At 43.3% G+C, this 27,722-nt stretch overlaps 1 protein-coding gene across 3 annotated transcripts in view; it reads right to left on the bottom strand.

Annotated features, from left to right (window-relative positions):
* The window catches only part of adamts3 (ADAM metallopeptidase with thrombospondin type 1 motif, 3), a 225,245-nt gene that overhangs the window by 18,872 nt on the left and 178,651 nt on the right, over nt 1-27,722 (bottom strand). For 2 of the 3 annotated variants that reach the window (XM_071352472.1, XM_071352474.1), the window contains 5 exons: nt 19,379-19,459; nt 16,931-17,094; nt 12,883-13,039; nt 12,171-12,303; nt 64-271 (listed from right to left, as the gene is read on the bottom strand). In XM_071352472.1, coding sequence (XP_071208573.1) covers nt 64-271; nt 12,171-12,303; nt 12,883-13,039; nt 16,931-17,094; nt 19,379-19,459 — 743 coding nt within the window. The remainder of the gene's footprint in view (nt 1-63; nt 272-12,170; nt 12,304-12,882; nt 13,040-16,930; nt 17,095-19,378; nt 19,460-27,722) is intronic. The other variant, XM_071352473.1, reaches the window with a different exon arrangement.

Below are 27,722 nucleotides of genomic sequence, written 5' to 3'. Positions count from 1 at the left end.
TACCTCTGACCAGGTATAACTATAACTCATTACCTCTGACCAGGTATAACTATAACTCATTACCTCTGACCAGGCCCCAGGCCTCCAGTGTGCAGGGCAGGGCAGTCTGTTACAGGGCCGTCTGCTCTCTGGTTTCTCCCCACTGCAGTACTTGCTGTGGACTGAGCGGTTGGTCCCCTCATTGAGGAACTGGACACAGCGAACCGTCCGGATATGGAAACCCAAACTGCCACAAGTCTTAGTGCAGTGCTCCCAGTCCTCTGAGATCCATCTGGAGAGATAATAACAACCATAATTAGAACAGGATAGAAGCCATAGAGGAACCATACAGTTACAACCATAGTGACACACATAGAGGTTCAAGCATAGAGGTACACCTATATAGTTACAATAGGAGAGGAACCATAGAGGTTCACCTATATAGTTACAATAGGAGAGGAACCATAGAGGTACACCTATATAGTTACAATAGGAGAGGAACCATAGAGAACACCTATATAGTTACAATAGGAGAGGAACCATAGAGGTACACCTATATAGTTACAATAGGAGAGGAACCATAGAGGTTCACCTATATAGTTACAATAGGAGAGGAACCATAGAGGTTCACCTATATAGTTACAATAGGAGAGGAACCATAGAGGTTCACCTATATAGTTACAATAGGAGAGGAACCATAGAGGTTCACCTATATAGTTACAATAGGAGAGGAACCATAGAGGTTCACCTATATAGTTACAATAGGATAGGAACCATAGAGGTTCACCTATATAGTTACAATAGGAGAGGAACCATAGAGGTTCACCTATATAGTTACAATAGGATAGGAACCATAGAGGTTCACCTATATAGTTACAATAGGAGAGGAACCATAGAGTTACACCTATATAGTTACAATAGGAGAGGAACCATAGAGGTACACCTATATAGTTACAATAGGAGAGGAACCATAGAGGTTCACCTATATAGTTACAATAGGAGAGGAACCATAGAGTTACACCTATATAGTTACAATAGGAGAGGAACCATAGAGGTACACCTATATAGTTACAATAGGAGAGGAACCATAGAGGTTCACCTATATAGTTACAATAGGAGAGGAACCATAGAGGTACACCTATATAGTTACAATAGGAGAGGAACCATAGAGGTTCACCTATATAGTTACAATAGGAGAGGAACCATAGAGGTTCACCTATATAGTTACAATAGGAGAGGAACCATAGAGGTACACCTATATAGTTACAATAGGAGAGGAACCATAGAGGTTCACCTATATAGTTACAATAGGAGAGGAACCATAGAGTTACACCTATATAGTTACAATAGGAGAGGAACCATAGAGGTACACCTATATAGTTACAATAGGAGAGGAACCATAGAGGTACACCTATATAGTTACAATAGGAGAGGAACCATGGAGGTTCACCTATATAGTTACAATAGGAGAGGAGCCATAGAGGTTCACCTATATAGTTACAATAGGAGAGGAACCATAGAGGTTCACCTACAGTGGGGAGAACAAGTATTTGATACACTGCCGATTTTGAAGGTTTTCCTACTTACAAAGCATGTAGAGGTCTGTAATTTTTATCATAGGTACACTTCAACTGTGAGAGACGGAATCTAAAACAAAAATCCAGAAAATCACATTGTATGATTTTTAAGTAATTAAATTGCATTTTATTGCGTGACATAAGTATTTGATCACCTACCAACCAGTAAGAATTCCGGCTCTCACAGACCTGTTAGTTTTTCTTTAAGAAGCCCTCCTGTTCTCCACTCATTACCTGTATTAACTGCACCTGTTTGAACTTGTTACCTGTATAAAAGACACCTGTACACACACTCAATCAAACAGACTCCAATCTCTCAGCAATGGCCAAGACCAGTGAGCTGTGTAAGGACATCAGGGATACAATTGTAGACCTGCACAAGGCTGGGATGGGCTACAGGACAATAGGCAAGCAGCTTGGTGAGAAGGCAACAACTGTTGGCGCAATTATTAGAAAATGGAAGATGTTCAAGATGACGGTCAATCACCCTCGGTCTGGGGCTCCATGCAAGATCTCACCTCGTGGGGCATCAATGATCATAAGGAAGGTGAGGGATCAGCCCAGAACTACACGGCAGGACCTGGTCAATGACATGAAGAGAGCTGGGACCACAGTCTCAAAGAAAACCATTAGTAACACACTACGCTGTCATGGATTGAAATCCTGCAGCGCACGCAAGGTCCCCCTGCTCAAGCCAGCGCATGTCCAGGCCCGTCTGAAGTTTGCCAATGACCATCTGGATGATCCAGAGGAGGAATGGGAGAAGGTCATGTGGTCTGATGAGACAAAAATAGAGCTTTTTGGTCTAAACTCCACTCGCCGTGTTTGGAGGAAGAAGAAGGTTGAGTACAACCCCAAGAACACCCTCCCAACCGTGAAGCATGGAGGTGGAAACATCATTCTTTGGAGCTGCTTTTCTGCAAACAGGACAGGACGACTGCACCGTATTGAGGGGAGGATGGATGGGGCCATGTATCGCGAGATCTTGGCCAAAAACCTCCTTCCCTCAGTAAGAGCATTGAAGATGGGTCGTGGCTGGATCTTCCAGCATGACAACGACCCGAAACACACAGCCAGGGAAACTAAGGAGTGGCTCCGTAAGAAGCATCTCAAGGTCCTGGAGTGGCCTAGCCAGTCTCCAGACCTGAACCCAATAGAAAATCTTTGGAGGGAGCTGAACGTCCGTATTGCCCAGCGACAGCCCCGAAACCTGAAGGATCTGGAGAAGGTATGTATGGAGGAGTGGGCCAAAATCCCTGCTGCAGTGTGTGCAAACCTGGTCAATAACTACAGGAAACGTATGATCTTTGTAATTGCAAACAAAGGTTTCTGTACCAAATATTAAGTTCTGCTTTTCTGATGTATCAAATACTTATGTCACGCAATAAAATGCAAATTAATTACTTAAAAATCATACAATGTGATTTTCTGGATTTTTGTTTTAGATTCCGTCTCTCACAGTTGAAGTGTACCTATGATAAAAATTACAGACCTCTACCTGCTTTGTAAGTAGGAAAACCTTCAAAATCGGCAGTGTATCAAATACTTGTTCTCCCCACTGTATATAGTTACAATAGGAGAGGAACCATAGAGGTACACCTATATAGTTACAATAGGAGAGGAACCATAGAGGTTCACCTATATAGTTACAATAGGAGAGGAACCATAGAGGTTCACCTATATAGTTACAATAGGAGAGGAACCATAGAGGTTCACCTATATAGTTACAATAGGATAGGAACCATAGAGGTTCACCTATATAGTTACAATAGGAGAGGAACCATAGAGGTTCACCTATATAGTTACAATAGGAGAGGAACCATAGAGGTTCACCTATATAGTTACAATAGGAGAGGAACCATAGAGGTTCACCTATATAGTTACAATAGGAGAGGAACCATAGAGGTTCACCTATATAGTTACAATAGGAGAGGAACCATAGAGTTACACTAGGAGAGAAACCATAGAGTTACACTAGGATAGGAACCATAGAGTTAAACTAGGAGAGGAACCATAGAGTGACCACCATAGAGTCAGCCAAGGTTCTTGTACTGAACCCCACTCTGCTGCCTGGAGGTGTGTTTGGTCATTGTCCTGTTGAAAAACAAATGATAGTCCCACTAAAGCCAAACCAGATGGGATGGCGTATCTCCGCAGAATGGTGTGGTAGCCATGCTGGATAAGTGTGCCTTGAATTCTAAATAAATCACTGACAGTGTCATCACTGTCAGTGCCCTATTACCAGCCTGTTCAACCTCTCCTTCGTATCATCTGAGATCCCCAAGGATTGGAAAGCTGCCGCGGTCATCCCCCTCTTCAAAGGGGGAGACACCCTGGACCCAAACTGTTACAGACCTATATCCATCCTGCCCTGCCTATCTAAGGTCTTCGAAAGCCAAGTCAACAAACAGATCACTGACCATCTCGAATCCCACCGTACCTTCTCCGCTGTGCAATCCGGTTTCCGAGCCGGTCACGGGTGCACCTCAGCCACGCTCAAGGTACTAAACGATATCATAACCGCCATCGATAAAAGACATTACTGTGCAGCCGTCTTCATCGACCTGGCCAAAGCTTTCGACTCTGTCAATCACCATATTCTTATCGGCAGACTCAGTAGCCTCGGTTTTTCTAATGACTGCCTTGCCTGGTTCACCAACTACTTTGCAGACAGAGTTCAGTGTGTCAAATCGGAGGGCATGTTGTCCGGTCCTCTGGCAGTTTCTATGGGGGTACCACAGGGTTCAATTCTCGGGCCGACTCTTTTCTCTGTATACATCAATGATGTTGCTCTTGCTGCGGGCGATTCCCTGATCCACCTCTACGCAGACGACACCATTCTATATACTTCCGGCCCTTCCTTGGACACTGTGCTATCTAACCTCCAAACGAGCTTCAATGCCATACAACACTCCTTCCGTGGCCTCCAACTGCTCTTAAACGCTAGTAAAACCAAATGCATGCTTTTCAACCGTTCGCTGCCTGCACCCGCACGCCCGACTAGCATCACCACCCTGGACGGTTCCGACCTAGAATATGTGGACATCTATAAGTACCTAGGTGTCTGGCTAGACTGCAAACTCTCCTTCCAGACTCATATCAAACATCTCCAATCCAAAATCAAATCAAGAATCGGCTTTCTATTCCGCAACAAAGCCTCCTTCACTCACGCCGCCAAACTTACCCTAGTAAAACTGACTATCCTACCGATCCTCGACTTCGGCGATGTCATCTACAAAATAGCTTCCAATACTCTACTCAGCAAACTGGATGCAGTTTATCACAGTGCCATTCGTTTTGTTACTAAAGCACCTTATACGACCCACCACTGCGACCTGTATGCCCTAGTCGGCTGGCCCTCGCTACATGTTCGTCGTCAGACCCACTGGCTCCAGGTCATCTACAAGGCTATGCTAGGTAAAGTGCCGCCTTATCTCAGTTCACTGGTCACGATGGCTACACCCACCCGCAGCACGCGCTCCAGCAGGTGTATCTCACTGATCATCCCTAAAGCCAAAACCTCATTTGGACGCCTTTCCTTCCAGTTCTCTGCTGCCTGCGACTGGAACGAATTGCAAAAATCTCTGAAGTTGGAGACTTTTATCTCCCTCAACAACTTTAAAAATCTGCTATCCGAGCAGCTAACCGATCGCTGCAGCTGTACATAGTCCATCTGTAAACTACCCACCCAATTTACCTACCTCACCCCCCATATTGCTTTTATTTATTTACTTTTCTGCTCTTTTGCACACCAGTATCTCTTCTTGCACATGATCATCTGATGATTTATCACTCCAGTGTTAATCTGCTAAATTGTAATTATTCGATTTATTGCCTACCTCATGCCTTTTGCACACATTGTATATAGATTCTCTTTTTTTTCTACCATGTTATTGACTTGTTTATTGTTTACTCCATGTGTAACTCTGTGTTGTCTGTTCACACTGCTATGCTTTATCTTGGCCAGGTCGCAGTTGCAAATGAGAACTTGTTCTCAACTAGCCTACCTGGTTAAATAAAGGTGAAATAAAAAAATAAAAAATCAGCAAAGCATCCCCACACCATCATACCTCCTCCTCCATGCTTCACAGTGGGAACCACACATGCGGAGATCATCCATTCACCTACTCTGCGTCTCACAAAGACACGGCGGATGGAACCCCCCAAAAAAATTATAATCTAAAATCAGACCTCAGAGGACAGATTTCCACCGGTCTAATGTTCATTGCTCGTGTTGCTTGGCCCAAGCAAGTCTCTTCTAATTGGTGTCCTTTGGTAATGGTTTCTTTGCAGCAATTCGACCATGAAGGCCTGATTCACACAGTCTCCTCTGAACAGTTGATGTTGAGATATGTCTGTTACTTGAACTCTTTGAGGTGTAATCTAAGGTGCAGTTAATTGCCAACTTGAACTAATGAACTTATCCTCTGCAGCAGAGTAGGTGTGTCCTGTCAGGCGGTGGGTGTAGCTGGTGCATGAAGTCAGGCGGTGGGTGTAGCTGGTGCATGAAGTCAGGCGGTGGGTGTAGCTGGTGCATGAAGTCAGGCGGTGGGTGTAGCTGGTGCATGAAGTCAGGCTGTGGGTGTAGCTGGTGCATGAAGTCAGGCTGTGGGTGTAGCTGGTGCATGAAGTCAGGTGCAGGAGAGCAGAGATGAGTGAACAACGCACTTATGAAATAGCACAAAGTAAACATACCAATGTGCGAACAATAACGGTTGCCACAAAACACGGGTGAAAACAGCACCCGGAAAAAAACAGCCGGAAACGTACCGCACTGAACAATAAACAATCACACACAAAGACATGGGGAAAACAGAGGGTTAAATACATGGCCAGTAATTGGCAAATGAAAACCAGGTGTGTGGGAAACAAAGACAAAACCAATGGAAAATGAAAAGTGGATCGGTGATGACTAGAAGACAGGCGACGTTGACCGCCAAGCGCCGCCCGAACAAGGAGAGGAACCGACTTTGGCGGAAGTCGTGACATGTCCAAACTTTTGACTGGTATATATATATTTACAGTACCAGGTACTATATATTTACAGTACCAGGTACTATATATTTACAGTACCAGTAAAACGTTTGGACACACCTACTCTTTATTTGTACTATTTTCTACATTGTAGAATAATAGTGAAGACATCCTCAAAACTATGAAAAAACACATACATCATCACATTGTAACCAAAAAAGTGTTAAACAAATCAAAACATATTTTATATTTGATATTCTTCAAAGTAGCCACCCTTTGCCTTGATGACAGCTTTGCACACTCTTGGCATTCTCTCAACCAGCTTCAAGAGATTGTCACCTGAAATGCATTTCAATTAACATGTGTGCCTTGTTAAAAGTTAATTTGTGGAATTTCTTTCCTTCTTAATGCGTTTGAGTCAATCAGTTGTGTTGTGACAAGGTAGGGGTGATATACAGAAGATAGCCCTATTTGGTAATTGAATGTTCATTTCCCTACCATAAGCCACCTCCAACGTTGTTTAGAGAATTTGGCAGTACGTCCAACTGGCCTCACAACCGCAGACCACGTGTAAGCACGCCAGGCCAGGACCTCTGCATCTGGCTTCTTCACCTGCGGGATCGTCTGAGACCAGCCACCTGGACAGCTGATGAAAGTGTGGGTTTGCACAACGCAGGAAATTCTGCACAAACTGTATGACGTTGTGTGGGCGAGCGGTTTGCTGATGTCAACGTTGTGAACAGAGTGCCCCATGATGGTGGTGGGGTTATGGTATGGGCAGGCATAAGTTATGGACAATGAAAACAACTGCATTTTATCGATGGCAATTTGAATGCACAGGGAAACTGTGACAAGATCCTGAGGTCCATTGTTGTGCCATTCATCAGCCGCCATCGCCTGTTTCAGCATGATAATGTACGGCCCCATGTTGCAAGGATCTGTATACAATTCCTGAAAGCTGAAAATGTCCCAGCTCTACCATGGCTTGCATACTCAGACATATCACCCATTGAGCATGTTAAGGATTCTCTAAATCGATGTGTATGACAGCGTGTTCCAGTTCCTGCCAATATCCAACAACATCACACAGCCATTGAAGAGGAGTGGGATAACATTTCACAGGCCACAATCAAAAGCGCCACATGGATTAGACGCGTCTCCGACTACCTCCTCCTCACCCTTGCTTACATTTTATTTAAAATTATACTTTTGCCCGACTAAACTGCGGCCTGAGTGCACCGCATCGGTGTGCCAAAATACACCACAACCCCGAGAGGCAAAAGATTCTGAGTCTGTCCCGCCAGCAATACCCCCTGTCCTACAACGGGGCACACGGCCTCCTCTTCCCTGCTTGGCTGATTCTTACCCATGGTACGGTAGAGAAGGTAAAAACCACAGGATGCCGAGTCTTTCATTGACAGGATTACTACTATAGCCACCAACGCCTAGGACACATAGGGCCGTCCCGAGTAGCTGTTCACCGTTATAGGTAGATTATCACAATTCAGATCCAAAATGGCGTAGCAGTCAGATGTCTTTGTCCTTCGTCTTGTCGTGTCCCATGTATATATCATTTTATATATTTTTCTTCGCATATCCTTTTATTTTTTTTCTAAACCTCAACTTCAAAATAATCTCCTGCAACCCGCCTCACCCAATGTGGTGTGGATCTGTTTTTTCTAAAGTTTTATTTACCTCGGAACCGGAATCCAACAGAAGCTAGCCAGATCACTAGCTACTAGCTAGTAGTCAGCTAACCACTACTAGCGGTCATCAAATAACCTTTAGCTCGGAAAGCTCTCGCCAGTTTGTACAACACGACTCAAACCAGAGCATACCGGACCTATTTTCTCTCCATATCCCCGGATTCCTACCACAAGCTCTGGACCTATTCACCTGGATCATCGCAGGTAGCTAGCTGCTACCCGACTGACTGCTCCTGGCTAACGTCTGTCCCAAAGCAAGCTCCAATTAGCCTGGAGCTAGCCCATGCTAGGCCCATTCTCCCGGCTAGCTGAAGACGCCCATCAGCCACTCCTGGGCTACAATACCTGGACCCCTTCTACTGCCGGTACGGAGCACAGAACCCTGCCGATCCTTCACGACTGGATTATGACGTAATCTGCTCAAGGGGGTACTCAACTGGCCCCTACATCACGACGTCCCCTGAATGCCCATCTGCTAGCCTGCTCGCCGCGCCCCGCTAGATGCTAGCCACGGCCCGCTAGCTGTCTAGAGCATATTGGACTGTTAGCTGAATAGATCCATCGGCCAATTTCTTGGGCAACTATACCTATTTTGCCAATTGGACTTGGACCCCTCTGCTACTCGGAACCCTACTAATCCATCACGACTGGTCTATCGACGTCACCGCACGCGGAGGCTAAAACAGACTTTCCTCTATCGAGACGTCCCTCTAAGGCCCCGGCCTGCTAGCTGTCTGAATCGCCGTGTCTCCAGCCAGCCCAACCACTCACTGGACCCCTATGATCACCCGGCTAAACATGCCTCTTCCTAATATCAATATGCCTTGTCTATTACTGTCCTGGTTAGTGATTATTGTCTTATTTCACTGTAGAGCCTCTAGCCCTGCTCAATATGCCTTAACCAACCATTTAGTTCCACCTCCCACATATGCGGTGACATCACCTGGTTTAAACGACTCTAGAGATAATATCTCTCTCATCATTACTCAATGCCTAGGTTAACCTCCAATATACTCACATCCTACCATACCTTTGTCTGTACATTATGCCTTGAATCTATTCTATCGCACACAGAAACCTGCTCCTTTTACTCTCTGTTCTGAATGTAATAGACGACCGGTTCTGATAGCCTTTAGCCGTACCCTCATCCTACTCCTCCTCTGTTCCTCTGGTGATGTAGAGGTTAATCCAGGCCCTGCAGTGCCTAGCTCCACTCTTACTCCCCAGGTGCTCTCATTTGTTGACTTCTGTAACCGTAAAAGCCTTGGTTTCATGCATGTTAACATTAGAAGCCTCCTCCCTAAGTTTGTTGTATTCACTGCTTTAGTACACTCTGCCAACCCGGATGTCCTAGCCGTATCTGAATGCTGGCTTAGGAAGACCACCAAATACCCTGAAATTTCCATCCCTAACTATAACATTTTCCGAAAAGATAAAACTGCCAAAGGGGGCGGTGTTGCAATCTACTGCAGAGATAGCCTGCAGAGTTCTGTCTTACTATCCAGGTCTGTACCCAAACAATTCGAGCTTCTACTTTTAAAACTCCACCTTTCCAGAAACAAGTCTCTCACCGTTGCCGCTTGCTATAGACCACTTTCTGCCCCCAGCTGTGCCTTGGACACCATATGTGAATTGATTGCCCCCCATCTATCTTCAGAGCTCGTGCTGCTAGGTGACCTAAACTGGGACATGGTTAACTCCCCAGCCATCCTACAATCTAAGATTGATGCCCTCAATCTCACACAAATTATCAATGAACCTACCAGGTACAACCCCAAATCCAAAAACACGGGCACCCTCATAGATATCATCCTGACCTACTTGCCCTCCAAATACACCTCCACTGTTTTCAACCAAGATCTCAGCGATCACTGCCTCATTGCCTGCATCCGTAATGGGTCTGCGGTCAAACGACCACCCCTCATCACTGTCAAATGCTCCCTAAAACACTTCAGTGAGCAGGCCTTTCTAATCAACCTGGCCCGGGTATCCTGGAAGGATATTGACCTCATTCCGTCAGTAGAAGATGCCTGGGTATTCTTTAAAAGTGCCTTCCTCACCATCTTAAATAAGCATGCCCCATTCAAAAAAAATTGAACCAGGAACAGATATAGCCCCTGGTTCTCTCCAGACCTGACTGCCCTTGACCAGCCCAAAAACATCCTGTGGCGATCTGCATTAGCATCGAATACCCCCAGTGATATGCAACTTTTCAGGGAAGTTAGGAACCAATATACACAGGCAGTTAGGAAAGCAAAGGCTAGCTTTTTCAAGCAGAAATTTGCATCCTGTAGCACAAACTCAAAAAAGTTCCGGGATACTGTAAAGTCCATGGAGAATAAGAGCCCCTCCTCCCAGCTACCCACTGCACTGAGGCTAGGAAACACTGTCACCACCAATAAATCCACTATAATTGACAATTTCAATAAGCATTTTTCTACGGCTGGCCATGCTTTCCACCTGGCTACCCCTACCCTGATCAACAGCCCTCCACTCCCCACAGCAACTCGCCCAAGCCTCCCCCATTTCTCCTTCACCCAAATCCAGATAGCTGATGTTCTGAAAGAGCTGCAAAATCTAAACCCCTACAAATCAGTCGGGCTGGACAATCTGGACCCTCTCAAATTAGCTGCCGAAATTGTTGCAACCCCTATCACTAGCCTGTTCAACCTCTCTTTCATATCGTCTGAAATTCCCAAAGATTGGAAAGCTGCCGCGGTCATCCCCCTCTTCAAAGGGGGAGACACTCTAGACACAAACTGCTACAGACCTATATCTATCCTACCCTCCCTTTCTAAGGTCTTCGAAAGCCAAGTTAACAAACAGATTACCGACCATTTCGAATCCCACCCCACCTTCTCCGCTATGCAATCTGGTTTCAGAGCTGGTCATGGGTGCACCTCAGCCACGCTCAAGGTCCTAAACGATACCATAACCGCCATCAATAAGAGACATTACTGTGCAGCCGTATTCATTGACCTGGCAAAGGCTTTACCACATTCTAATCGGCAGACTCAACAGCCTTGGTTTCTCAAATGATTGCCTCGCCTGGTTCACCAACTACTTCTCTGATAGAGTTCAGTGTGTAAAATTGAAGGGCCTGTTGTCCGGACCTCTGGCAGTCAGTATGGGGGTGCCACAGGGTTCAATTCTCGGGCCGACTCTCGTCTTTGTATACATCAATGATGTCGCTCTTGCTGCTGGTGATTCTCTGATCCACCTCTACGCAGACGACAGCATTCTGTTACCTCTGGCCCTTCTTTGGACACTGTGTTAACTAACCTCCAGACGAGCTTCAATGCCATACAACTCTCCTTCCGTGGCCTCCAAATGCAAGTAAAACTAAATGCATGCTCTTCAACCGATCGCTGCCCACACCTGCCCGCCCGTCCAGCATCACTACTCTGGACGATTCTGACTTAGAATATGTGGACAACTACAAATACCTAGGTGTCTGGTTAGACTGTAAACTCTCCTTCCAGACTCACATTAAAATTAAGCACATTAATCTGCTTTATAATGGATGTAGAGCCTAATTGGCATACATATGCAGCACGTGAATTCCATAAAAAATGCACCTTTATAACAAAAGCATTAAATACATAATCTACTAAGTCGTGTGTAAAACCTGAAGGTGTTTTCATCTACTAAGTCTGAAACCTGAAGGTGTTTTCATCTACTAAGTCTGAAACCTGAAGGTGTTTTCATCTACTAAGTCTGAAACCTGAAGGTGTTTTCATCTACTAAGTCTGAAACCTGAAGGTGTTTTCATCTACTAAGTCTGAAACCTGAAGGTGTTTTTATCTACTAAGTCTGAAACCTGAAGGTGTTTTCATCTACTAAGTCTGAATCCTGAAGGTGTTTCTATCTACTAGTATTGTGTAAAACCTGTTTTAGCGTTTTAGCATTGTGGTGTGCTGGTGGCTATACTCACTGTGGTTGCGTACAGTCCTGTAGGTTACACATTCTCCTGATGGGTTTTGGCTTCTTGCTGACATCACAGTATCCCCGGTGGACCATCTTGATGTCACCCTTTTTCCTGCAGCCATACTTAGTGTACTGGAACCCTAGGGGAGGAAATGGAGAGGAAGATGTAGGAATACCACTAAACTATTAGAACAAAAGGTGCTATCTAGAAGCTAAAAGGGTTCTTTTTTGTCCCCATAGGAAAACCCTTTGAAGAACGCTTTTTGGTTCCAGGTAGAACCGTTTGTTCCAGGTAAAAAATGTTGGGTTCATTGTAGAACCATTTCCAGAGTGTGTTCTACATTAAACACAAAAGGGCTCAACCTGGAACCAAGAAGGATTATACAATGGGGACTGCTAAAGAACCATTTTGGAACCATTTATTACAAAAGTGTACAGTAGAGTTATAAGCCTGAACTAGATCTGGCTTTTTGAGAGACCCACTCACATACAACACAGGGTCTAGTACAGTGAGACCAGCTTTAGAACCGTACCTCCAACACAGGGGTCTAGAACACTGAGACCAGCGTTAGAACCTTACCTCCAGCACAGGGGTCTAGAACACTGAGACCAGCTCTAGAACCTTACCTCCAGCACATGGTCTAGAACACTGAGACCAGCTCTAGAACCTTACCTCCAGCACAGGGTCTAGAACACTGAGACCAGCTCTAGAACCTTACCTCCAGCACAGGGTCTAGAACACTGTGACCAGCTCTTCAGGGCCCATTCGTAGGTGTCCTCCTGAATGACGTTGTTGTTGTTGACGGGGACAGAGTCTTCATGGATGATGTATTTATACATCAGGGTTGACCTGGTCTCGTTGTCCTGAGGGATTATCTAAATAGGAAACAGAATCAAGGAAAGGGGAGTTTGAGTTTAGGGAGAAATTACATTCAAACATTCATGGGGGTATTATTCAGATCTATGCAAATCTTATGTCTTAGAAATCAAAAGATATGGGCTGCATGATGTGAATATACTGTTGGCTTTTGATGATTTAAGAAAGTAGCATAAAAAGCTTGCGCTCTGTTCCTTGCCTCAGGCTGCACAGCTGTTCTCTTCATCAAGTGATCATATTCTCACCCATCAGACTATTCTCAATTTAATCTTGTCTTTACTAATATGTAAAAAAATATATTCAAAAAATAGATAGACAGGCCCATTCTCAAAAGAGCAGGAACATGGGCCGGGGAAAAATACATATCATCCGTACGCACTCAAATAGAAAATGGATTCCCCTCGCTTTCCCGCCGGTCCGTTTTTCAATGATACAGATTAGGCTACTTCGGTTTTATAGCTGAGCTGTGCTTAATATTAGCAGCTGAGAAATACATATAAAAACACTTATTTCACTCCACACATCAACCCCAATTTGAGGAGCATGCTCCCGCTTGGTGACAGGTGATATTTAGCCAAACTCTGTATGCAATGGGCTCTCCAACCCTTTTCCTGCAGCTACCCAGTGCTTCATTTGGGAAACCTAGGGAAATCTGTTAGGGGACTGAACATATTTCACTAGACTGTTGACAGCCCCTCTGCACCCTCTAGAAAGGAATGAAGGAGAGAGGAGGAGATGGAAACGCACGGTGCTGAGATATTCTGTATAGCTGAAGGTAATGTGTCACAATATAAAAAAGTCCCTATTACTTGGCAATTCAAAATCAAATACAAATTCACTCTAATTCTAGGCTAACTCTGTAAGCTGCCCTGCACAATACATTTTTATTTTTTTATTTGATTTTTTCCCACATTTATTTAACCAGGTAGGCAAGTTGAGAACACGTTCTCATTTACAATTGCGACCTGGCCAAGATAAAGCAAAATCTGACACAGCGGCTGGATTAACAAGAAGTTAAGCTGTATTTTGATGTATTACACTTGTGATTTTATGAAAGTTAAATATTTATAATACTGTAGTTTAAATTTCTCGCTCTGCAATTTCACCGGATGTTGGCCAGGTGGGACGCTATCATCCCACCTGCCCATAAGAAGTTAACAAACTGTAGTTTTGGCAAGTGGGTTAGGACATTTACTTTGTGCATGACACAAGTAATTGTTCCAACAATTGTTCACAGACAGATTATTTCACTTGTAATTCACTGTATCACAATTCCAGTGGGTCAGAAGTTCACATACACTAAGTTGACAGTGCCTTTACACAGCTTGGAATATTCCAGAAAATTATGTCATGGCTTTAGAAGCTTCTGATGCAAATTTTCATAATTTGAGTCAATTGGAGGTGTACCTGTGGATGTATTTCAAGGCCTACCTTCAAACTCAGTACCTCTTTGCTTGACATCATGGGAAAAACAAAAGTAATCAGACAAAAAATTGTAGACCTACAGAAGTCTGACTCATCCTTGGGAGCAATTTCCAAACGCCTGAAGGTACCACGTTCATCTGTACAAACAATAGTACACAAGTATAAACACCATGGGACCACGCCGCCGTCATACCGCTCAGGAAGGAGACGCGTTCTGTCTCCTAGAGATGAACGTACTTTGGTGCGAAAAGTGCAAATCAATCCCAAAACAACAGCAAAGGACCTTGTGAAGATGCTGGAGGAAACAGGTACAAAAGTATCTATATCCACAGTAAAACGAGTCCTATATCGACATAACCTGAAAGAAGAAGCCACTGCTCCAAAACCGCTATAAAAAAGCCAGACTACGGTTTACAACTGCACATGGGGACAAATGTCGTACTTTTTGGAGAAATGTCCTGTGGTCTGATTGTCACGTTCTGACCTTAGTTCCTTTTTTATGTCTCTATTTTGGTGACACAACACAAAACAACTACCCACAAACACAGGTGGGAACAGGCTACCTAAGTATGGTTCTCAATCAGAGACAACGATTGACAGCTGCCTCTGATTGGGAACCATACCAGGCCAAACACAGAAATACAAAACATAGAACGCCCACCCCAACTCACGCCCTGAACAAACCAAAATACACATATCTTTAGAATATCATGGAATATAATTGAACATTTTAGTTTCTCTTAGAATAAAAATCTTTGTGTAACAACAGTTTTAGTAAGTAATATTGACGAGTATAAATAAATAAATAAGTGTATTTTTCAGGGTGTGCGTGCAGGAGAGGAATAGCAATTCTTACACTATTGTTCTAAATTCAATCACCGTCTTCATCCTTATCAGTCAGTTATTTGAAATTACATTTTGAAGTTGTGAACAATTATCTGTTTCTATTTGTTTATGTCAGTTAGAGTTTTTGTTCATTGTCAGTTAGAGACACATTAGCGCCTTGGGACCCAAAAGCATAATCAGTGCTCTAACTCCCCCTTGTGGTGGTCTGGAGCAATGACGCAGTGATGCAGGGTACCGTACTAAACCACAAATTACCTCTAAATCCTGCAGCATAATCTCAAAACCTTTAGTGGAGCAACCACTGTATTCATACCCCTTGACTTATTACACATTTTGTTGTCTTACAGCCTAAGTTAAAATTGATTTTATCACCCATCTACACACAATACCCCATAATGATGTAGTGAAAATATGTTTTTATAAAACTTGCACATTTATTGAAAATGAAATACAGAAATATCAAATTTACATAAGTATTCACACCCCTGAGTCAATACATGTTAGAATCCCCTTTGGCAACGATTGCAGCTTTCTGGGTAAGTCTCTAAGAGCTTAGCACACCTGAATTGTAGAATATTTGCACATTATTCTTTTAAAGATTCTTCAAGCTCTGTCAGGTTGGTTGTTGATCATTGCTAGACAGCCATTTTCAAGTCTTGCCTTAGATTTTCTTCAATGTCATCTTGGTAAGCAACTCCAGGGTATATTTGGCCTTGCGTTTTAGGTTATTGTCCTGCTGAGAGGTGAATTTGTCTCCCAGTGTCTGCTGGAAAGCAGACTGAACCAGGTTTTCCTCAAGGATTTTTTTTGTCTGTGCTTAGCGCTAATCTGTTTATTTTCATAGTAAAAAACTCCCTAGTCCTTGTCGATGACAAGCATAGCCATAACATGATGCAGCCACCACCATGCTTGAAAATATGAAGTGTGGTACTCAGTAATGTGTTGTATTGGATTTGCCCAAACATAACACTTTGTATTCAGGACATAAAGTAATTTTCTTTGCCAAATTTTTGGCAGTTTAACTTTAGTGCTTTATTGCAAACAGGATGCATGTTTTGGAATATTTGTATTCTATACAGGCTTCCTTCTTTTCACTGTCATTTAGGTTAGTATTGTGGAGTAACTATAATGTTGTTGATCCATCCTCAGTTCTCTCCTATCACAGCCATTATAATCTGTAACTGTTTTAAAGTCACTATCGGCCTCATGGTGAAATCCATGAGCAGCTTCCTTCCTCTCCGGCAACTGAGTTAGGAAGGACGCCTGTATCTTTGTAGTGACTGGGTGTATTGATACACCATCCAAAGTGTAATTAATAACTTCACCTTGATCAAAGGGATATTCAGTGTCTGTTTTTTTGTTTACCCAGCTACCAATAGGAGCCTTTCTTTGCAAGGAATTGGAAAACATTTGTAGTTGAATCTGTGTTTGAAAGTCACTGCTCGACTGAGGGACCTTACAGGTACTGTATGAAGGCGCTACGGTAACCAGCAGCACATCACCGGCAAACAAATTAAACATGTTGCTTGGCAACACCATTATGACAAATTAGGAATGAGGGTAAAATAATCTTCACTAGAACAACCATGGCGTGCTTTCGTGTGTTGTGTGATAGTTACCAGTACGACCACAGCGTCGTGTAAGGGTCCGTCAGTGTATAGTGTCTCTTCGTCGTCTTCTATAATGTAATCCCACTCCACTCCCAGGTCTATGAAGCTCCGGGAGCGAGCCTCCTCTCCTCGGCCATTCAGGATGTAGCGGCCTGTCACCTGGTTCTTGATCGCTGGAATAAACAGATTGTTAGGAGACACCTGGAATTAGGGTTACACTGAGTGTACAAAACATTAGGAACACCTTCCTAATATTGAGTTGCACCCCCTTTTCCCCCCAGAACAGCCTCGATTCATCAGGGCATGGGACTCTACATGGGGTCGAAAGTGTTCCACAGGGATGCTGGCCCAATGCTTCCCACAGTTGTGTCAAGTTGGCTGGATGTCCTTTGGGTGATGGACCATTCTTGATACACAGGAAACGGTTGAGCGTGAAAAACCCAGCAGCTTGCAGTTCTTGACACACTTAAACGTGTGCGCCTGGTAGTGCTGAGCGATTAGTGCTTTTTGTGGTCGGTTCTGTTGTTTCGGGTCTATTATTTAAAAAATGATCACGGTTTTTGATTTCGATATATTTTTTTAACATTAATGTCAGGTCCTGATCATAGAAAGCCTGTATTTTCTAGGGTAGAGTAGGTCAGGGCGTGACTAGGGGTGTTTAGTTTCTGTACAGCACTTTGAGATATCAGCTGATGTAAGAAGGGCTATATAAATACATTTGATTTGATTTAGTCCAGTTTATTATTTCTATGTGGGGTTCTAGGTTTATTTTTCTATGTTGGTGTTTGTATATGATTCCCAATTAGGGGCAGCTGGTAATCGTTGTCTCTAATTGGGGATCATACTTAAGTTGCATTTTTTCAACCTGTGGGGTTATGGGATATTGTTTATGTTTAGTTGCCTGTTCGCACTGAATTGTCGTCCTGGTTCGTTTATTCTTTATTTGTTTTTACTTAAGTTTCACTTTCATTAAAATATGTGGAACTCAACATACGCTGCGCCTTGTTCCGACCTTCATTATTACGAACGACGTGACAATTAAATGCACTTTGCATCATGTGGGTTGAATGCTGTAAAACACAGAATAAGATCATGTACAGAACGGAGGCGTTTATCCAACTTATACCACAGTTACCAAAGAAAACAAAACTTAAGCACACATTAACTGGTAGAAATAAAGATAGGTCGTTGATATTCATGTTTTCATCTTTTGGGTGCCAGAGTCGTTCGTTCCATTAGTTCTATATTTAAGACACATCGTTCCATTAGTTCTATATTTAAGACACATCGTTCCATTAGTTCTATATTTAAGACACATCGTTCCATTAGTTCTATATTTAAGACACATCGTTCCATTAGTTCTATATTTAAGACACATCGTTCCATTAGTTCTATATTTAAGACACATCGTTCCATTAGTTCCATATTTAAGGCACATCGTTCCATTAGTTCTATATTTAAGACACATCGTTCCATTAGTTCTATATTTAAGGCACATCGTTCCATTAGTTCTATATTTAAGGCACATCGTTCCATTAGTTCTATATTTAAGACACATCGTTCCATTAGTTCTATATTTAAGACACATCGTTCCATTAGTTCTATATTTAAGGCACATCGTTCCATTAGTTCTATATTTAAGGCACATCGTTCCATTAGTTCTATATTTAAGACACATCGTTCCATTAGTTCTATATTTAAGGCACATCGTTCCATTAGTTCTATATTTAAGGCACATCGTTCCATTAGTTCTATATTTAAGGCACATCGTTCCATTAGTTCTATATTTAAGGCACATCGTTCCATTAGTTCTATATTTAAGGCACATCGTTCCATTAGTTCTATATTTAAGACACATCGTTCCATTAGTTCTATATTTAAGGCACATCGTTCCATTAGTTCTATATTTAAGGCACATCGTTCCATTAGTTCTATATTTAAGACACATCGTTCCATTAGTTCTATATTTAAGACACATCGTTCCATTAGTTCTATATTTAAGGCACATCGTTCCATTAGTTCTATATTTAAGACACATCGTTCCATTAGTTCTATATTTAAGACACATCGTTCCATTAGTTCTATATTTAAGACACATCGTTCCATTAGTTCTATATTTAAGGCACATCGTTCCATTAGTTCTATATTTAAGGCACATCGTTCCATTAGTTCTATATTTAAGGCACATCGTTCCATTAGTTCTATATTTAAGGCACATCGTTCCATTAGTTCTATATTTAAGACACATCGTTCCATTAGTTCTATATTTAAGGCACATCGTTCCATTAGTTCTATATTTAAGGCACATCGTTCCATTAGTTCTATATTTAAGACACTTATAGAAATGTGTCTTAAATCTCCATGAATTAGAATCGTTTCAAATCTCATTTCAACAATACTGCTCAATGTCATGCATTTCACCAGCCTTGAGTAGTGAAGGAGGAGATGCTGACTTACCAAGCATCTGAGGAGAAGCCTCATGCTCCTGAATGATCACATGTCTAGCCCCGGGAGGGATCAGAAACATCTTAAGGAAACCTTTGCACAGTGTGAGTCAGTCAGCAGAGGGGAAGAAGAGGATGTGGTTTGGGAAAGAGAGGAGGAAGAGGCAGCAGTTAGAGAGTAGAACAACAGATCTCTGTTTGCAGAGGTGGACGTGGACATGAACCTGAGGCTATGGCTTTGCTCTACTGAAGCTGGCAGCTGGAGAATCATCTAGACTCATTTAGAATAATGTAGACACCGAAAATCATCTAGAATCATCTAGAATCAACTAGAATCATCTAGACTCATTTAGAATAATTTAGATACCTACAATCATCTAGAATCATCTAGGATCAACTAGATACCTACAATCATCTAGAATCATCTAGAATCAACTAGATACCTACAATCATCTAGAATCATCTAGAATCAACTAGATACCTACAATCATCTAGAATCATCTAGAATCAACTAGATACCTACAATCATCTACAATCATCTAGAATCAACTAGATACCTACAATTATCTAGAATCATCTAGAATAATGTAGAAACATCTAGACACACTTAGACACACCTAGAGTCAGTTAGACACACCTAGAGTCAGTTAGACACACCTAGAGTCAGTTAGACACACCTAGAGTCAGTTAGACACACCTAGAGTCAGTTAGACACACCTAGAGTCAGTTAGACACACCTAGAGTCAGTTAGACACACCTAGAGTCAGTTAGACACACCTAGAGTCAGTTAGACACACCTAGAGTCAGTTAGACACACCTAGAGTCAGTTAGACACACCTAGAGTCAGTTAGACACACCTAGAGTCAGTTAGACACACCTAGAGTCAGTTAGACACACCTAGAGTCAGTTAGACACACCTAGAGTCAGTTAGACACACCTAGAGTCAGTTAGACACACCTAGAGTCAGTTAGACACACCTAGAGTCAGTTAGACACACCTAGAGTCAGTTAGACACACCTAGAGTCAGTTAGACACACCTAGAGTCAGTTAGACACACCTAGAGTCAGTTAGACACACCTAGAGTCAGTTAGACACACCTAGAGTCAGTTAGACACACCTAGAGTCAGTTAGACACACCTAGAGTCAGTTAGACACACCTAGAGTCAGTTAGACACACCTAGAGTCAGTTAGACACACCTAGAGTCAGTTAGACACACCTAGAGTCAGTTAGACACATCTACACACCTAGAGTCAGTTAGACACACCTAGAGTCAGTTAGACACACCTAGAGTCAGTTAGACACACCTAGAGTCAGTTAGACACACCTAGAGTCAGTTAGACACACCTAGAGTCAGTTAGACACACCTAGAGTCAGTTAGACACATCTACACACCTAGAGTCAGTTAGACACACCTAGAGTCAGTTAGACACACCTAGAGTCAGTTAGACACACCTAGAGTCAGTTAGACACACCTAGAGTCAGTTAGACACACCTAGAGTCAGTTAGACACACCTAGAGTCAGTTAGACACACCTAGAGTCAGTTAGACACACCTAGAGTCAGTTAGACACACCTAGAGTCAGTTAGACACACCTAGAGTCAGTTAGACACACCTAGAGTCAGTTAGACACACCTAGAGTCAGTTAGACACACCTAGAGTCAGTTAGACACACCTAGAGTCAGTTAGACACACCTAGAGTCAGTTAGACACACCTAGAGTCAGTTAGACACATCTACACACCTAGAGTCAGTTAGACACACCTAGAGTCAGTTAGACACACCTAGAGTCAGTTAGACACACCTAGAGTCAGTTAGACACACCTAGAGTCAGTTAGACACACCTAGAGTCAGTTAGACACACCTAGAGTCAGTTAGACACACCTAGAGTCAGTTAGACACACCTAGAGTCAGTTAGACACACCTAGAGTCAGTTAGACACACCTAGAGTCAGTTAGACACATCTACACACCTAGAGTCAGTTAGACACACCTAGAGTCAGTTAGACACACCTAGAGTCAGTTAGACACACCTAGAGTCAGTTAGACACATCTACACACCTAGAGTCAGTTAGACACACCTAGAGTCAGTTAGACACACCTAGAGTCAGTTAGACACACCTAGAGTCAGTTAGACACACCTAGAGTCAGTTAGACACACCTAGAGTCAGTTAGACACACCTAGAGTCAGTTAGACACACCTAGAGTCAGTTAGACACACCTAGAGTCAGTTAGACACACCTAGAGTCAGTTAGACACACCTAGAGTCAGTTAGACACACCTAGAGTCAGTTAGACACACCTAGAGTCAGTTAGACACACCTAGAGTCAGTTAGACACACCTAGAGTCAGTTAGACACATCTACACACCTAGAGTCAGTTAGACACACCTAGAGTCAGTTAGACACACCTAGAGTCAGTTAGACACACCTAGAGTCAGTTAGACACACCTAGAGTCAGTTAGACACACCTAGAGTCAGTTAGACACACCTAGAGTCAGTTAGACACACCTAGAGTCAGTTAGACACACCTAGAGTCAGTTAGACACACCTAGAGTCAGTTAGACACATCTACACACCTAGAGTCAGTTAGACACACCTAGAGTCAGTTAGACACACCTAGAGTCAGTTAGACACACCTAGAGTCAGTTAGACACACCTAGAGTCAGTTAGACACATCTACACACCTAGAGTCAGTTAGACACACCTAGAGTCAGTTAGACACACCTAGAGTCAGTTAGACACACCTAGAGTCAGTTAGACACACCTAGAGTCAGTTAGACACACCTAGAGTCAGTTAGACACACCTAGAGTCAGTTAGACACACCTAGAGTCAGTTAGACACACCTAGAGTCAGTTAGACACACCTAGAGTCAGTTAGACACACCTAGAGTCAGTTAGACACACCTAGAGTCAGTTAGACACACCTAGAGTCAGTTAGACACACCTAGAGTCAGTTAGACACACCTAGAGTCAGTTAGACACACCTAGAGTCAGTTAGACACACCTAGAGTCAGTTAGACACATCTACACACCTAGAGTCAGTTAGACACACCTAGAGTCAGTTAGACACACCTAGAGTCAGTTAGACACACCTAGAGTCAGTTAGACACACCTAGAGTCAGTTAGACACACCTAGAGTCAGTTAGACACACCTAGAGTCAGTTAGACACATCTACACACCTAGAGTCAGTTAGACACACCTAGAGTCAGTTAGACACACCTAGAGTCAGTTAGACACACCTAGAGTCAGTTAGACACATCTACACACCTAGAGTCAGTTAGACACACCTAGAGTCAGTTAGACACACCTAGAGTCAGTTAGACACATCTACACACCTAGAGTCAGTTAGACACACCTAGAGTCAGTTAGACACACCTAGAGTCAGTTAGACACACCTAGAGTCAGTTAGACACATCTACACACCTAGAGTCAGTTAGACACACCTAGAGTCAGTTAGACACATCTACACACCTAGAGTCAGTTAGACACACCTAGAGTCAGTTAGACACACCTAGAGTCAGTTAGACACACCTAGAGTCAGTTAGACACATCTACACACCTAGAGTCAGTTAGACACACCTAGAGTCAGGTAGACACACCTAGAGTCAGTTAGACACACCTAGAGTCAGTTAGACACACCTAGAGTCAGTTAGACACACCTAGAGTCAGTTAGACACACCTAGAGTCAGTTAGACACACCTAGAGTCAGTTAGACACACCTAGAGTCAGTTAGACACATCTACACACCTAGAGTCAGTTAGACACACCTAGAGTCAGTTAGACACACCTAGAGTCAGTTAGACACATCTACACACCTAGAGTCAGTTAGACACACCTAGAGTCAGTTAGACACACCTAGAGTCAGTTAGACACATCTACACACCTAGAGTCAGTTAGACACACCTAGAGTCAGTTAGACACACCTAGAGTCAGTTAGACACACCTAGAGTCAGTTAGACACACCTAGAGTCAGTTAGACACACCTAGAGTCAGTTAGACACATCTACACACCTAGAGTCAGTTAGACACATCTACACACCTAGAGTCAGTTAGACACACCTAGAGTCAGTTAGACACACCTAGAGTCAGTTAGACACATCTACACACCTAGAGTCAGTTAGACACACCTAGAGTCAGTTAGACACACCTAGAGTCAGTTAGACACACCTAGAGTCAGTTAGACACATCTACACACCTAGAGTCAGTTAGACACATCTACACACCTAGAGTCAGTTAGACACACCTAGAGTCAGTTAGACACACCTAGAGTCAGTTAGACACACCTAGAGTCAGTTAGACACATCTACACACCTAGAGTCAGTTAGACACACCTAGAGTCAGTTAGACACACCTAGAGTCAGTTAGACACACCTAGAGTCAGTTAGACACACCTAGAGTCAGTTAGACACACCTAGAGTCAGTTAGACACATCTACACACCTAGAGTCAGTTAGACACACCTAGAGTCAGTTAGACACACCTAGAGTCAGTTAGACACACCTAGAGTCAGTTAGACACATCTACACACCTAGAGTCAGTTAGACACACCTAGAGTCAGTTAGACACACCTAGAGTCAGTTAGACACATCTACACACCTAGAGTCAGTTAGACACACCTAGAGTCAGTTAGACACACCTAGAGTCAGTTAGACACACCTAGAGTCAGTTAGACACACCTAGAGTCAGTTAGACACATCTACACACCTAGAGTCAGTTAGACACACCTAGAGTCAGTTAGACACACCTAGAGTCAGTTAGACACACCTAGAGTCAGTTAGACACATCTACACACCTAGAGTCAGTTAGACACACCTAGAGTCAGTTAGACACACCTAGAGTCAGTTAGACACACCTAGAGTCAGTTAGACACACCTAGAGTCAGTTAGACACACCTAGAGTCAGTTAGACACACCTAGAGTCAGTTAGACACATCTACACACCTAGAGTCAGTTAGACACACCTAGAGTCAGTTAGACACACCTAGAGTCAGTTAGACACACCTAGAGTCAGTTAGACACACCTAGAGTCAGTTAGACACACCTAGAGTCAGTTAGACACATCTACACACCTAGAGTCAGTTAGACACATCTACACACCTAGAGTCAGTTAGACACACCTAGAGTCAGTTAGACACACCTAGAGTCAGTTAGACACATCTACACACCTAGAGTCAGTTAGACACACCTAGAGTCAGTTAGACACACCTAGAGTCAGTTAGACACATCTACACACCTAGAGTCAGTTAGACACACCTAGAGTCAGTTAGACACATCTACACACCTAGAGTCAGTTAGACACACCTAGAGTCAGTTAGACACACCTAGAGTCAGTTAGACACATCTACACACCTAGAGTCAGTTAGACACACCTAGAGTCAGTTAGACACACCTAGAGTCAGTTAGACACACCTAGAGTCAGTTAGACACATCTACACACCTAGAGTCAGTTAGACACACCTAGAGTCAGTTAGACACACCTAGAGTCAGTTAGACACACCTAGAGTCAGTTAGACACACCTAGAGTCAGTTAGACACACCTAGAGTCAGTTAGACACACCTAGAGTCAGTTAGACACATCTACACACCTAGAGTCAGTTAGACACACCTAGAGTCAGTTAGACACACCTAGAGTCAGTTAGACACACCTAGAGTCAGTTAGACACACCTAGAGTCAGTTAGACACACCTAGAGTCAGTTAGACACACCTAGAGTCAGTTAGACACACCTAGAGTCAGTTAGACACATCTACACACCTAGAGTCAGTTAGACACACCTAGAGTCAGTTAGACACACCTAGAGTCAGTTAGACACACCTAGAGTCAGTTAGACACATCTACACACCTAGAGTCAGTTAGACACACCTAGAGTCAGTTAGACACACCTAGAGTCAGTTAGACACACCTAGAGTCAGTTAGACACACCTAGAGTCAGTTAGACACACCTAGAGTCAGTTAGACACACCTAGAGTCAGTTAGACACACCTAGAGTCAGTTAGACACATCTACACACCTAGAGTCAGTTAGACACACCTAGAGTCAGTTAGACACACCTAGAGTCAGTTAGACACATCTACACACCTAGAGTCAGTTAGACACACCTAGAGTCAGTTAGACACACCTAGAGTCAGTTAGACACATCTACACACCTAGAGTCAGTTAGACACACCTAGAGTCAGTTAGACACACCTAGAGTCAGTTAGACACACCTAGAGTCAGTTAGACACACCTAGAGTCAGTTAGACACATCTACACACCTAGAGTCAGTTAGACACATCTACACACCTAGAGTCAGTTAGACACACCTAGAGTCAGTTAGACACACCTAGAGTCAGTTAGACACATCTAGAGTCAGTTAGACACATCTACACACCTAGAGTCAGTTAGACACACCTAGAGTCAGTTAGACACACCTAGAGTCAGTTAGACACATCTACACACCTAGAGTCAGTTAGACACATCTACACACCTAGAGTCAGTTAGACACACCTAGAGTCAGTTAGACACACCTAGAGTCAGTTAGACACACCTAGAGTCAGTTAGACACACCTAGAGTCAGTTAGACACATCTACACACCTAGAGTCAGTTAGACACACCTAGAGTCAGTTAGACACACCTAGAGTCAGTTAGACACACCTAGAGTCAGTTAGACACACCTAGAGTCAGTTAGACACACCTAGAGTCAGTTAGACACATCTACACACCTAGAGTCAGTTAGACACACCTAGAGTCAGTTAGACACACCTAGAGTCAGTTAGACACATCTACACACCTAGAGTCAGTTAGACACACCTAGAGTCAGTTAGACACACCTAGAGTCAGTTAGACACACCTAGAGTCAGTTAGACACATCTACACACCTAGAGTCAGTTAGACACACCTAGAGTCAGTTAGACACACCTAGAGTCAGTTAGACACACCTAGAGTCAGTTAGACACACCTAGAGTCAGTTAGACACACCTAGAGTCAGTTAGACACATCTACACACCTAGAGTCAGTTAGACACATCTACACACCTAGAGTCAGTTAGACACACCTAGAGTCAGTTAGACACACCTAGAGTCAGTTAGACACATCTACACACCTAGAGTCAGTTAGACACACCTAGAGTCAGTTAGACACACCTAGAGTCAGTTAGACACATCTACACACCTAGAGTCAGTTAGACACACCTAGAGTCAGTTAGACACATCTACACACCTAGAGTCAGTTAGACACATCTACACACCTAGAGTCAGTTAGACACACCTAGAGTCAGTTAGACACACCTAGAGTCAGTTAGACACATCTACACACCTAGAGTCAGTTAGACACACCTAGAGTCAGTTAGACACACCTAGAGTCAGTTAGACACACCTAGAGTCAGTTAGACACACCTAGAGTCAGTTAGACACACCTAGAGTCAGTTAGACACATCTACACACCTAGAGTCAGTTAGACACATCTACACACCTAGAGTCAGTTAGACACACCTAGAGTCAGTTAGACACACCTAGAGTCAGTTAGACACATCTACACACCTAGAGTCAGTTAGACACACCTAGAGTCAGTTAGACACACCTAGAGTCAGTTAGACACATCTACACACCTAGAGTCAGTTAGACACACCTAGAGTCAGTTAGACACATCTACACACCTAGAGTCAGTTAGACACACCTAGACACACTTAGACACACCTAGAGTCAGTTAGACACACCTAGAGTCAGTTAGACACACCTAGAGTCAGTTAGACACATCTACACACCTAGAGTCAGTTAGACACACCTAGAGTCAGTTAGACACACCTAGAGTCAGTTAGACACACCTAGAGTCAGTTAGACACATCTACACACCTAGAGTCAGTTAGACACACCTAGAGTCAGTTAGACACACCTAGAGTCAGTTAGACACACCTAGAGTCAGTTAGACACACCTAGAGTCAGTTAGACACACCTAGAGTCAGTTAGACACACCTAGAGTCAGTTAGACACATCTACACACCTAGAGTCAGTTAGACACACCTAGAGTCAGTTAGACACACCTAGAGTCAGTTAGACACACCTAGAGTCAGTTAGACACACCTAGAGTCAGTTAGACACACCTAGAGTCAGTTAGACACACCTAGAGTCAGTTAGACACACCTAGAGTCAGTTAGACACATCTACACACCTAGAGTCAGTTAGACACACCTAGAGTCAGTTAGACACACCTAGAGTCAGTTAGACACACCTAGAGTCAGTTAGACACATCTACACACCTAGAGTCAGTTAGACACACCTAGAGTCAGTTAGACACACCTAGAGTCAGTTAGACACACCTAGAGTCAGTTAGACACACCTAGAGTCAGTTAGACACACCTAGAGTCAGTTAGACACACCTAGAGTC

This window comes from Salvelinus alpinus, chromosome 19, assembly GCF_045679555.1.
Source record: "Salvelinus alpinus chromosome 19, SLU_Salpinus.1, whole genome shotgun sequence".
In the NCBI taxonomy this organism is placed as follows: Eukaryota; Metazoa; Chordata; class Actinopteri; order Salmoniformes; family Salmonidae; genus Salvelinus; species Salvelinus alpinus.
The sequence above is the reverse complement of the archived record's forward strand: the minus strand, read 5'-3'. Positions and strand labels throughout refer to the sequence as shown.